We start from the raw sequence: 14,457 nt of genomic DNA on the forward strand, positions 1-14,457 counted from the left end.
CTTCAACAGACACCCGCCTCCAAGTGAGTGAACGTTTGCCAATTACAGCAGTTCCAGACCTTCTGTACAAATGAAATGAAGTACGATGGTCTGGTAGCACCAGGCTAAGTGCGATGTGTAATGCAAAACCTTTTACCATTGAAATTGGCATCTGGATAGTATTCAGTTTGAGTCACAATAGCCTTTTGTTATCTAGACCAAAATAACAATCTAGCAGAGTAAACATTCAGAGTCAAAACATATTGACCAACAGTGTTTACACAATGCCAGAGGAACTTTTCAATTGGAGGGCATTGACATTGATAAGAACTTTGAAGAATCTGTTAAAAGTTTTTGGGTGATGCAAGACCTTTTGCAGGTTAGCTTAGCTATATATAAGCTATTTTGACAAATTTACCTAGAGCTTTGAAGACGTTAACATGGATCAAGAAATGAGCCAAACCAATTGAGAAAAACTGACCAAAACAGCAACACCCTTGTACTCTACTTTATCTTATTCACTTAACCAGAGAATAGTGTTAGTCCTACTTTATTAACTTAATATTAACTGTAACAGCAACACCTTGGTAATTTATCTTACATTATTCACTTCCCCATAGAGCTCTGCTGGTTAAGTTTTACCTTGTTTTACAATATTTACTATAACCACCAACCAAATCTTATGCAAAGACTTAGTTTGTGCAAACAATTATTTACTCTAAACTTAAACATACTGACAAATTGACCAAACCAGCAACACATTGATACTTCGCTTTAGCTTATTAACTTAACAAGAGAGCTCTGCTAGTTTAGCTTTACCTTATTTTACGTTATGAACTAACTAATCACTTGATGACCTAACCACCAGCCCTCTGAAACAAAAAGTCTTGTGCAAAGACTTAAAGTTTGTGCAAACCATTTTTTGCTCTTAACCTAAAGTACAAATACTTCCATAGAAAGCAGTTCACACAGAAAGCCGTGAAGCAGCACTCACCGTGCTGCCTTCTCCAGTCCATCGTCCATATCAAGCTTGGCCTTCTTTGACTGAGGACGAATAAAAGCAGAAAGCAACGATATAATACGTCTATGTAATGGAGAGAGATGTGTTGTCATGATAGGTACAGATTAAAACCTGTCCATTCAGAGCCCACAAAGCACAAACCAAATCCCCTGCCATCCACCTTGCATGGACCATTTAAAACACTTCATCGCCTCAAACTATATGGATGGAAGATTGACATAGGAAGAAGGTTTGATCCAAGCATATCACCCTGCACCCATCAGAGGTGACGTGCTTGTATACATGCATGTGAGCCAGCATGGGTACCTTAGAGAGTTTGTGTGTGTGTGTGTGTGTGTATATACATGCATGCATGAGTGCATATGTGTGAGGGAGCAAGCATAGAATGCATGCGTGTGTGCTCATATGCATGTGAATGAATGAGTGAGCATTGCTCTGTCTGTCTGTCTGTCTGTGTGTGTGTCTGTGTCTGTGTGTGTGTGTGTGTGTGTGTGTGTGTGTTCACCGGCAGCTCAGTCAGCTCCGGCGGTCCGTCCATCTCTGCAGGGGGGTGAGCCGACATGGAGCCCCTGGTTCCTCCTACTGCTCTCTGGACCTGCGACCACTGCCTTGACCCTGCTGCAACCCAGCACAACCAGCCACACACACACGGTTAGGAGGAATGCAGGGGGTCGGCGCCTTAAGTACCCTGGGTCCATGACCACGTCCACTCTCTCTCCCCCCCCCTTCTGCCTCTCTCCCCTCCTCTCCCGCCATGGTGGTCCTCCCACTCCTGCCCTCCATCCCGTCGCTCCACGGTAACCGATACAGAGGCGGTCCAAACGGGGAGGTGGTGAGGAGGAGGAGGTGGGGGGGGGGGGGGGGGGGTGGTGGGGGAGGGCACTCACATGGGGGCCGCCTTACATGTGACCTAACTTACATTCGGCCTAACATGTCCTCCCTGCTCAGGTGCAAGCTGTCGTGTCACGGGTGCCCCGCAGGATAAGATCTAACCTGGTTTCTTTGCGTGTCCGTCTCCGCTGGCCCTAGCCGGCGCACACTGAGGGACATTTATATAACTGGCACACGACGCGGGGAGCGCGCAGGAAAATAGGGCAAGTGGGGAATTCAAAAGGATCCTGTTATGTCAGGCACTTGTTAACTGCTCACGTTCTGCCGCCGTGGTGGCGTGCCGGTGAGAGGGTTTATTCGAGACCGCTCATGAGTGGGCGGCCCGCCTCGACCGGCTGACTGACAAAAATAAAGCTTATTATACATAAAAATAAAGGCCTTATTTTCGGGAATTCGCGTATGCGACGGCCACATTACTTTATTACATTATTTTTAATTAATTTTTATCCTATTTATTGTAGAGTAAAACAGGAAAGTATGGGAGAGAGAGGGGAAACATGCAGCAAAGGACCACGGGCAGGAATCAAACCGCGGTTGCTGCGTCAAGGATTGCGCTCTACCCGGTGAACCTCCGGGGCGCCCCGGCCACATGACTTCTGGCCAGGAAGGGCCAGGAACATAGTATTTTTCTGTGACGGATTTTTTTTTTTTTTTCATAATTAGATGTTACAAAATCATTTGTAATAAACATAAACATTGGTCATTGTGCTTACAGCAGGGATTAGGCGAGCAGGGATTAGGCGTGCAGGGATTAGGCGTGCGGGGCCTCCTTACATGTGACCTAACCTACATTCGGCCAACCATGTCCTCCCGCGAGCATCAGGTGCTCAGGTGCAAGCTGTCGTGTCACGGGTGCCCCGCAGGATAAGATCTAACCTGGTTTCTTTGAGCGGTCGTCTCCGCTGGCCCTCAGTGGCGCTGCTGGCGCACACTGAGGGACATTTATATAACTGGCCCACGACGCGGGGAGCGCGCAGGAAAATAGGGCAAGTGGGGAATTCAAAAGGATCCTGATATGTCAGGCACTTGTTAACAGCTCACGTTCTGCCGCCGCGGTGGGGTTTATGCAAGACCGCTCACGAGTGGACGGACAAAAATAAACCAACGTTGGACCTTATTTTCGATTTGGGTCTGCGACGCCCACATAACTTCTGACGGGCTAGGAACATATTTTTTTGTGACAGATTTTTTTAATAATTAGTTGTTACCAATTAAACATTGGTCATTAAAAAATATAATTTAAATGGATTTTATTCAAATGTTACCAAAATTGCTGTTGTATACCGAACGGATGTTCTTTCTATTAAAACGAACCTGTTTACGTCTCTCTCACATGAGAATCCTATTGCTGCTGAGGTTGGACTTGAGTGAGGAAATATTGACAAGCACAAGTGTTTGCATAAAAACCCCCCAGATAAAAACGACATAAAAACACGGTGCTGCACGACAATTTGATTTATATGCAGCATTTAATTGTGCAATATCAATAAAAAAAAGCATTAACATTTTATCCAGGCTCGGCTCTGTATTTGAGAGAGAAGAAATGTGGGCATAATTTAGAACACATTTTTACAAATTATCTAGCACAACTAACTCGCCTGACTATTTGGCAAACGGGTATGAATAACCTTTTTTTTTTTTGAAAACCAAGGGTATATGGCGTTTATCCACATATATAAGTTGACAAATATGCACCTAGTGTTCAGTTGTTTTCCTCTTTTATGTTGTCTCTCGCATAAGCAATCGTCGCACTGCACCAAAAAAACAGGTTGGAATTCAAAAAAATATATTGTATGAACAAAAAACAAAAATAAAACCAAAAAGCCAAGCAACATGACTTCGACTGTGTTGTTCAAACGGCTGGAAAACGTGACAATGCCGGCGGACACCCACAGACAACCCATAACAAGAAGGCCTCGTTGCCATTAGTAACCGCGGTCCTCTGGTGGCGTGGCGTCACGGATCCTCGCGACAGAGACGTTGGTCTCCTGCCGCCGGAGGAGCCTCACCTCGACCGCTCAGAGCCGCTCAGAGCCGCACCGACCGGCCGCCACGGCGAACACCGCGGCTCCCCGAGACTCTTTACCCCGCAACCTGCATGTCGCGTAGCACGTAAGACGCCGTCCGCTCTGCTTGGGTAACTTTTAAGTCCGCCATGCTAGCCAGCCGTGGTCTCTTGTTTGTGCCTTGTTCCACAGTATATACCGGTGTATTCGCGGGCACGACGGTTAGGTTTGAATGGTAACCGTGACGACCCGTTTTATTTGCGTTCGTTAAACCACAGCACTTGGTGAGAACGAATCCACATTCGCCGTTATATGTTGCGCTGTATCTAAACCCTTTATCGCAAGTTTTACATCGTGTAACGTTAGCACCGGTCTACCTCTTCGGTCCTTCGACACCTGTGGTTTACAAACGAACATCTCTCAGCCGTGTAGACATAACGTGGACGGACGCTATGACGGGGTTAACTTGAGCATCGGAGGGACACACGTTAGCGGGCTAGCCCTGACCACATCCAGCAAGTAGCCACCGCCAAGGGCAAGTTTATGATGGTCAAGTCCACCCCCAAACCTTTTTCCTAGAAAATCAGTGCTTCGTAACCGTTTGGAAGTGATACAACACTGTGTGTTCACGTATGCACTACTATCTTTGATACAATCCCCTGCTTCTGCAGTGGGTCCCGTGTGTGTAATATTCACTTGCATTAAATGCCACCGAGCTCAGAATACTATGGGGATTTCTGAGGCCCAAAGTCACACTATCCCTGCAATGTTTTTTTTTTTTTACAACACTGGTTTACAACATCACAATCGCATGTTTAGTACCTCCCATACGGCTGATGTCTACGTAGGTTTAATAACGAACGACATCACAGAGCAGGCTGGGTTTTCCCCAATGGGAAACTTTTCGGCTCCAAGGTTTAGACGGGATCAAGCAAAGGAGTGGCTACTGAAATAGCTCAGCAATATGTGAAGACACCATTATCTCACGATAAACACGCCGGAAACCCACCGGGGGAGAAGCCTGGGTAAAACGGCGAAACTATCCGCAATCGAACTTACCATCAAGTAGGATAATCGCTGTGCCTTTTATAGAATCGTCTTCTATTCCATCCACACTGTCAAGCTTTGTCTGTTGTTAGGGATCACTATTTTGCAGGAAGTTTTCCTGCCCCCCGTCTGCGCATGCGCACATCCGCTCATGTGAACCCTGGGCGAGATGTGGGTCGACAGGTGTGTGCGATTTAGCAGCATTCCCTGACAGGTGAGAAAACGTATAAACTTAACTGCCTTTGTATTAACCAAACAGCCCCTATTTTACCACTCAAACCCCTCCATTCTTGGGCTAGAAGTTAAGCTTCATATAGACAATGTTGGATTAATACATTTTATGTTTTTGTTGTGAATAATAAGTCTGAAAGCACCAGTCTGTTTAGGTCAACATATCTAATATAGGGTTTATATGAAAGATGTAAAAATGTTATATAGCAAGATAAGACATCAAGATGTTTAGTTTACAATATGATATGCTGTAGTGTGTAGGCCTACCTCTTTTAATGACAAAGAAAAATAAGAAGCCAACACTGAGTATTTTCATTAGATTTATTATATTTATCAACCACTGCTGGAATAGGTAACAGATAAATATTATTTTCATGTAACAAGGTCAGTTACCCCAGGTGTACACAGTTGTGGTACAATAAACATACACTTGCGTGAATAAATATACATGAAACAAAAATGCAGGGAATGGATGAGTAAAGCCTCCAAATGTTGAAGAACTGTCTAGAAATGCATGACTGCCGTGTACTCAGTAAAAAATGCACAACCTCTTTATGTAGCCATTCATATTTCCAGACTAAAATATATATTTACACTTTTTTACAAAGGGGTGGACCTAAACATAAAGTAACATGTATTTCTATTTGTATTAACAACCTTATACTACACACTTCAATAATTTGATTTCTATAAATTATAATTTACACTCCAATATGATTTTTTTCCTATACCTCCACAAGTTGTTACTATTATTGCACATTTTCTTTTATTGAATCATGTAATAGTGGTGATGCATTTTGGTGTCAGCTCTGCCTTTCACTTCTGGACAAAAGCTGCTGGAGCAGATCTACCTCCAGATCAGTTTCTAGAAGAGCAGCTGGTTGGACTACAGGGTGACGATATGAGCTATGCACATAGCTCTACATGTATAGATCATACGTTGCTAACATGTGAGCTTTATTTGTTGTACACGCATGTCGCTAAACATGATAATGGGTCAGGCACAAGACATTCACAGTTACTCGCTATCGTCTAGAATCGTAGTTATCTGTGAAGGATGCTTCGTTGACAATTAGTACGGTTGATAAGGACAGGTCTGAAAGGGCGTGAATGGGTGATCTCATTGGACCATCCAGATATTCAAGTTTGCATTTCGAAACGATCTGCAGAGAGAAACCTAATGTGAACCCGCGAGGCCAGGGTGGTCTCCACGAGGCTAATGAGCGGGAGCATCCATTTTGTTTTAGTTTTGTTAAGCTACAACATTATTGCTGAATTGACTGATTCTCTTTTGATATGAAAGGAATTTCAGAAAGCCTGAAAACACAGCTCTGTTTAGGTCAACACATGTTTGTATCGCAGCATATTAAAATAAACGATGTAAAAAGTAAAATGTAGGAAAATAGTACATCCTAGACCGGATTCATTCTTTAACATTAATCTATTACGTTAAGAACCAGTGTGTAAAGAGTATTTAAACGTAAACAGTGAATGGTTGCAGTTGGTTAAACGTAAAAATAATTAGGTAACAATGTCCTTTTCGTTTAATACAGCACACTCTTCTTTTGTTCTTCTGAGGAATGGTCAGTGTTGGGAGGGAATGAACAGGACACATATTGTCGGGGATACCTTCTACATTTCTGTGGAATGCCATTTTGTTCTAAAATAGTGACGTCACTTATGGGGCGGGAAGACGCGCAGCTGTCGTTACCGTGGCAGCTGAGAACTGACCCCTCCTTTCCTCGTGTGCAACGAGAGCATTCACAATATAAAACCAAGTAAAACAGTGATGATATCAGAGCCAGTCACATGCGCCCCACGCCCACTGGGAGGGTCAAAAACTGCTCTTTGGGTTCCTTCAATACTGCCTTTAGAACCTCAGGCACTTCCTCTTCCGGTCTCCTTCACCAGCAAAAACAAAAGAGGCTATTATCAGTCTTTCAGTCGTAAAAAAATAAATAAACACCCATTCTAGTTTCTAAGCTTTGCACCCTTTTCAAAGTCAGTCGCGGGCCTTGTCGGGTGGTCCAGATTGTGGCGGGGCGATGGAGGATTCAATCACGGAGGACAAGCGATCCCTGCCTATTCATTAAGGTGATCCCCTGTGAGATCTGCATCTGTCTGCGTCAGCCATGTCCGACGGGATCGTACTCAGACCCACGCCCCCATGCGGAATGTCCCACAGGCCCGTCGCCCACGTTGTAGTTCCCCCTTTTTGAGCCGTGCCGGTGAGTCTGTCTCCAGCGCTCGGGCCAGGCCAGGGATGGACGGATGGATGGAGTGTGGCGGTTAGGGGGTCAGGTGGTCAGGTGGGAGGCTTCACATGAGGTGGTCAACTGGGGGTCCGTAGGAAAAGCCCGGGAAGGCGCCGGCTGCCTCCCGGACGCTGTTGGTCACGGCAAGGCTGTCGGAGTTCAGCAGGGAGCCGCTCACAGGGAGGTGGGTGAACTCGGTGTCAAAGTGCCGCAGGTCAGTGGGGCCACTCTGTGGAGGATGAACAATCCGTTAGTGTCCAGGTTAAAAAAGTAAAGATGCCTCTGGATGGATCGGTGGCTGGAATTGCTAGTATGCTAATCATGTGGGAAATTAGGATAGCGAGCCAGGTTCGAGTCCCACCTGCACATGTTGGTGATTGATTATGTAAAAACAATAAACCTGCTGTTTAGCTGATGTGCTTATTTTGTATTGTTATGGTAACATTAGCACTTAGTATAGTTCAAAAATGTTCTTTTAGTTGAGACCCCCAGCTTTTGTTCATATTAAAAAATTATAAATAAAGAGATTAAAAACCCTACTAAAATCGTGATTTTACAAAACGAGTTGGAACATACCACTGAGGGGATGAATGGAGGGGTGATCTTCCTGGCCATCAGGTCATCCCAGTTGATGGGCGAGAAGAAGGAGTGATGCTGAAGCTCCAGCTGTAGGGTCACACACACACTCAGTCAGAACGGCCACAGAACACAGACTTCACACACAGCTATAAAAAAAGAAGAAGCTTTAAATCCCTTCTATGTAGTGACATCACGAGTGGGAGTGTCCTGTCCATCCAGACGTTTGAATGAGTGCCCTATCGTCGGTGGAGCCCCCTGGCCCACAGACCCAATAATACACCTGGGTTGGGCGGTCCCACTTGTGATGTCACAAATGTAACGGGTAAGATAGGGGGCCTTTAAAAGCGACATTGTGGACTCACAAAGTCGTCCTTGAAGCCCAGCCTCTTGGTGCGGTCCTTCTGCAGCAGACCTTCCAGAAGTTCCCGGCCGGAGTTGGACACGTTGGGCTTCAGCACGGGGGCCTTGTGCAGGATGTTGTGGTACATCTCAGCCGTGTTGCGGCTGTAGAACGGCGGCTGAGGAAATCCACAAGAAATCATTTAGATCTTCCCTTCGCTATTGTGAAACCTCTTCACAGAGCGCTGGGGCATACAGACTTAAGGATCATATGCTTCAGTCTGTATGGATCCCTTCATGGCTCCAGGATAACCAAGGGCCCAATATAGGGAATAATAATAATTCAATGATAATATTAATATACTGTGCTACTAGGCCTACCTACTAGGCATTTCATAAAGCACATATTGTGAGGGAGCTCATGGCAGCCAGGGCAGCCATGCTGCTATGCAGAGCATCGCAATTTTGACTGAGGACGTTTTAGGAGACTAATAAATACATCAATCAAATTACGAGTACGGTGTCTCACCAGGCCATAGAGCATCTCGTACAGCACGGAGCCAAGGCACCACCAGTCCACCGTGCGGTCGTACGCCTGCTTCTGGAGCACCTCAGGGGCCAGGTACTGCAAACAACAACAGAACCATCAACACAAGAGGTACTGCAAACAACACCAACACATACAGAACCATCAACACAACCGCTCTGGCCAGGCAGAGTCATCGTCCTTAACTATTTTAAAATGGTTTAACTAGCGTGTGTCGAGGAGGGGGGTGGTGTGCAGTCTTTACCTCCGGGGTGCCACAGAAGGTGGAGGTGGTGCTGTTGTCCTCCAAACCTTCTTTGCAGAGTCCAAAGTCTGTGAGGACGATATGACCCGAGGAGTCCAGCAGTATGTTCTCTGGCTTCAAGTCCCTGTGGTCGAAAGACAAAATAATTAATACTTTTCTTAATTTGATTGAATTATATAATACAACTTTATATATATATAGTATTATTAATTAAATGGATTGATAAGCCATTTCCATTCAATATGTAGCATGTAATTGCAATTATTCAAATGTCCCCTAGAGGGCACTGTAGTCCGGCTCATGACGCACCTGTAGACGATGTGCAAAGCGTGCAGGTAGCCGAGCGCGCTGGCAATTTCCGCCGCGTAGAACCTCGCTCGGGGCTCTAGGAAAATCCTCTCCCGCTGCAGATGGTAGAAGAGCTACGGGACGAAGAAAAAAAAGCAAATGATAAGTTATCATCTTAGGTAAAACCGCAAATGTTGAGTACATTCAAGTTCAGTGAGTTCCTTAATGGACCAGAAGATGGCGTAGGCGCAGGTCCTACCTCTCCGCCGTTGACGTAGTCGAGGACGAAGTAGAGCTTGTCTGTGGTCTGGAAGGAGTAGTGGAGGCCCACCAGGAAGGGATGCTTGATGTTCTTCATGAGCACACTGCGCTCTGCCATGATGTGCCTTTGCTGCAATACAGAAAGTACAGGTATGAGTAAAGACCTATAGAGGTAGGATGTGTGCACATGGCTATGATACACATTTGAACAGGACATACAGGAAGTACAGATATAAACGTGATATGATGATGACAAACTATACAATACTAAGGTTATGAGTTTGATGTCAAATACTCAGATGTACTTTATTAATCTGAAATTGTATGGGCAGGCCTGTAGAGATAACCGTCTGGGTGTTTGAAAGATGAAGGCAAGGGAGAGAGAGAGAGAGAGAGACTCTCACCTCCTTCTTCTTCATGATGATCTTCTTCTGCAGCACCTTGACAGCATAGTAGTTGGTCGTCTCCTTGTGCCTGGCGAGCAGAACCTGACACATGGGTAGAAGGTCACCGGGTTAGCGAGCAGATGCTACCAGCCGTGACAACGTCACTATGTCTATGAGGGAAGTCGAGGCTCCGCTTGACGAGAGTGTGGGAAAAAAACTCACCTTTCCGAAACTTCCCTTGCCAATGATTTTGAGGTAGTCAAAATCGGAGGGTTTGATCCTGTTGAGGAAAACACAGAGCTGTTAGAATGATGTTAAAAACACACACACAAACAAACACATAGACAAACACACAGGCACACATGCACAGACACACACAGGCACATGCACATGCACACAAGCAACCACACACAAAGATATTGCATATTCTTATAAAAAAATAATTAATCTCTTCTTCATTTTTAAATTATTGCTCTGTTCTGTGACCCCTATATATATATATATATATATATATATATATATTCCTTTATTAATTTCCCCTCTCAAATGAATAACCTAACCTAAGCTTCTCTTTAGAGATGAAGGTTACAACAGCACTTACTGAGTCTCCTCAGCCAGCGAGGTCCTCGAGGTCAGGTACAACTGAAAGAAAGCAACCGTATGATGTGAGGATACGGACACAGGACGCATTAGAACACCCGTGTACGTTTCCCAAAAGAGGGAACAGTGAAAGGGTTGGAGAACACACCTGTCCGTCTCTCAGGATGGCCTGTTCGATGTCCTCATTGGGATGCTCGTCAATCTTCATGAAGTTGTTGACTTCCGCACTGCAGGGGGTGGGAGAGAGAGAGGGAGGAGGGAGAGATGGGGAGGTAAGGGGCGGGAGAGAGATAGATGGAGCGAGAGGAGTGGGAGAGAGGGAGGGAGAGAGACGGTGAGATAGGGGATGGGGGGGGGGGGGGGTAGAGAGGGAAGGAGATGGGGAGAATGATAAAGAGGGAGGGAGAGAGAGGTGGAAAGGGGGAGAATGATGAAGAGGAAGGGAAAGAGAGAAGTGGAGAGGGAGGGAGGGAAGGAGAGAGCAAGGGATGGAGAACACTTAGATAAATCTCTTATCAGTGTGGGTTCAAATAAATTGACAACCGAATATCTTAAGATTTGGCCTGGCTTTCCGTCGACAGTAGAAACGCTATCTGCTCTGCGGAACAGACTTGATGATCTAATGAAAAGTCCTCCGTGCTATTAGTTGAATTAACCCCTGGGGTGTACTGCAGCGGATTAACCAGCTCACGACCTGGGAACGGACCAGCCCTTATCCCGTCTCAGACGCACTGCTTATAAAAGGTGACCTGCCGTGGGAACGCCTTCAGGTGGATCAAACCAAAACAGCCAGAAAGACTGTTTATTACCTTGTTATTGTTATTATTTGCATTATTATGGTATGTTGAATCGTGTGAGTTGACGGGGTCGTAGTCTTGGTTCATTGCGAACGCACTTGCGAGCGTGGGAGAGGTCACCGCTCTCGCGGGATAACGCAGTGATCCCGCGGTAATAATTGAATTACAGGTTTATTCCCGTCTCGAGGACAGATGGGATTTAGGCTGCAGAAAAGGTGATTAGGCGCAAGTGAGCCAGAGGAGGAGGAGTTCGTCATGAAAGCGGCTATTCCTGGTTCCCTTAATGCTTTCTTCACCTTCTCGGAGACGCGATAAGAAGCTTGGGTTCTGGGAATAATGTGCAGCCAAACTACCGGGTCCCTCGCACCGCGGGCCAGTGTGCATACACGCGGACACAACGGACCCGCACTGAGCAAACACAACTATATAGCCTACGCACGGTGTGCGATCACGCCCTCCGTGTCAGCGCACGGACAATAGCTTATTTAGTTCACTTTATTCACTATATTTTTACAGACTGGATCCTACTGGTCCATGGTAAATATAGCTCACTGTTGGCAGATGTGTGGCGATGAGACCAGCCTCTGGATGAAGTCGTTGAGTCCCATCTTTCTCTCCTTAATGAAGGCTGTGGGGCGAAGAAGGGAACACACACACACACACACACACACCCACACACACACACACACACACACACACACACACACACACACACACACACACACACACACACACACACACACACACACACACACACACACACACACACACACACACACACACACACACCTACGTCAATACAGGAGCTTGTCACGGCACGCACTGCTTACTCAGTGCGCTGCGGAACACACTGTCATTATAGCACCAAGGTAAATAGAACAAACACGCCCATGGGGACGTTAAGCAAACCATAATGTGAACTATGTGAGAGCGTTATGTGCCGCTGCGTTACATTTGCGCATGGGCCGCGGAGCGGTTACGCAACCATTAATTTAGCCACTGACACCATTGAATGTCTAGGTTTTTTTCCTGGCATGCCAGCTTGGTCACACCGAATTATTAAATTAATATAAAAACACTTGTGCTCCGATGACAATTTTGACAATTGAGTATTTTTTATGAATGAAAAACCTATAAAGGAGGCCAAATGGTTATCGAATAGAATCGGTGTCGTTAGGTATTGCGGTTCCGTTTCACCAGCCCCTCTGTCGCCGCGCGTTATGAAACCCTGACGTAAAACCCGAAACAGCGGAATACTCATTCATGAACACACACACACACACACACACACACACACACACACACACACACACACACACACACATACATACAGCCGCTCATTCACAACTATAACAGTCGCGGTGTCATGGATAATAGCTCACCAGTAAGTACGGATGCAAAACCCCTCATCTTGCAGTAAGTCAAATCACAGCTCGCCTCGGTCACTGCCATGTTGAGACAATTAAAAAAATAATGGATGTATCCGAATAGAAGATGTAATCCTTGTTTTGGTCACGCGTAATGGTCCCCCAATGCGCGCGGACTGACGTCGAGTTGGGAATGCCGCTGCAGTGCCCACTGGAGGTGGCGAACGGGCTGTTATATACGGAGCACGTGGTACACCGGAGTGGGCGGGGCCGAGGGGGTTGAAACACTGCGTTGACATCACTCGTAACCAGGGGCAACGCCTGCCGAATGTGATGTCACGGGATTCCTTCACTGGCTTCCGCCGTGCGCCTGCGGGGTGACGCGAGACAACCCGCAGATTGGAGTGGAAAGATGGAGACGAGGGTCGAGAAGCCATTTGTTCAATGGAAAACCCCATCGGAGCATTTGTATATGTTTATCTACTGTATATATAATAGATCAACTGTAGACTAAACGTTTTACGGGAAAAGCTAATATCACAAAATACACGTTTTTTTTCCACAGGTGCGAGTGATAATTATGAATATGCATCCCTAGTGAGTTAACATAGAAGCCATTAATAACTTGTTTTCACTCTTCAAGAAGGTAATGGCTCGTAAACATGAAACATTACAGTATTTGAACTGTGACCAACCATAAGTCCAAATGCCTCTAGGTCAACACTTTCGGTTTCAGTTGGGAGAGGTCATGGCCGAAACTAAATAAAATGACCTATAGGCCTATATACGGCCTCATGTTCATGACGGCATTAAAGCCCAACAACACAACCCCCGCGAGCACCAGCTGTGGTCCACTTAGCTTTTATATCATCACTACAAAAAGAGATGTCCCCTATTAACCAGACGGATGAATGGCCATGGGCCTTATAATAACGACAACAAAGGAGTCCTCTCTCTCCCTGACCGTCCACACTGTCACACTTATCAACCTTAACTCCCACCAGCGCCGTCGTCAGAGAGAAGGGCCCGGGGCCAAACAGGGACTCTTTCATGGTGGCTTACATGTCAGACGAATGCCATGTGACTTGCATCACTTCCCTGGCGAGGACCCTGCCCGCCCGAGGTGTGCTGCGGTTGGCACTTCCTTCTTCAAAGTTAAGAGGAAGACGTGAAGAAAGCACATTTTGCCAGCCCACCTGTTGGCACAGAGCCCTTAGTGACTGAACGGTGACTCAGGACGCTGTGAAACCACCGGGCTCTCTGAATCAGACGGCCACTTCTACCAGCATGCTGTCCTGAAATGTTATTGTTCACACAAATAGAGAGCCAACGTTTTTATATGGTCTGATTGTTGGGGGAAGTTCCTGCCAGTGGCGCTCATTTTGTTTGTGATTATTTGAATAGTTGTCGGCTGGTTTCAGCAGAACTGATCCGACCTGATGGTTTCGAAGGGTGGTGTTTCTGCTTTCTGAATATTTCGGTATGAGTCAAGACACAGGCATTTGTCATGGGAAAAAATGACTCTTTCCCTGCATCTTGGATGAAACACAAATAAATGATTGGATAAAAATAGCCGTGCAAGTTGATCAAACCGATCCAAATGAAGCCCACTCGTTGGT

The 14,457-nt window shown here is 46.0% G+C and overlaps 1 protein-coding gene across 1 annotated transcript; it reads right to left on the reverse strand.

Moving 5' to 3' along the window:
* Positions 1-5,546: 5,546 nt before the first annotated feature.
* On the reverse strand, positions 5,547-13,024 carry LOC311373706 (serine/threonine-protein kinase Sgk1-like). Its single transcript, XM_084490332.1, has 13 exons — positions 12,854-13,024; positions 12,024-12,099; positions 10,823-10,901; positions 10,676-10,716; positions 10,297-10,354; positions 10,093-10,176; positions 9,687-9,818; positions 9,449-9,561; positions 9,140-9,263; positions 8,878-8,973; positions 8,372-8,527; positions 8,007-8,096; positions 5,547-7,659 (listed from the first exon to the last, which is right to left on the reverse strand). Exons 1-13 carry the CDS (start codon positions 12,921-12,923, stop codon positions 7,495-7,497), a joined length of 1,284 nt encoding a protein of 427 aa, XP_084346458.1. The 5' UTR covers positions 12,924-13,024; the 3' UTR covers positions 5,547-7,494.
* Positions 13,025-14,457: the final 1,433 nt, after the last annotated feature.

This window comes from Micromesistius poutassou, assembly GCF_964030765.1.
Source record: "Micromesistius poutassou genome assembly, contig: SCAFFOLD_5581, whole genome shotgun sequence".
In the NCBI taxonomy this organism is placed as follows: domain Eukaryota; kingdom Metazoa; phylum Chordata; class Actinopteri; order Gadiformes; family Gadidae; genus Micromesistius; species Micromesistius poutassou.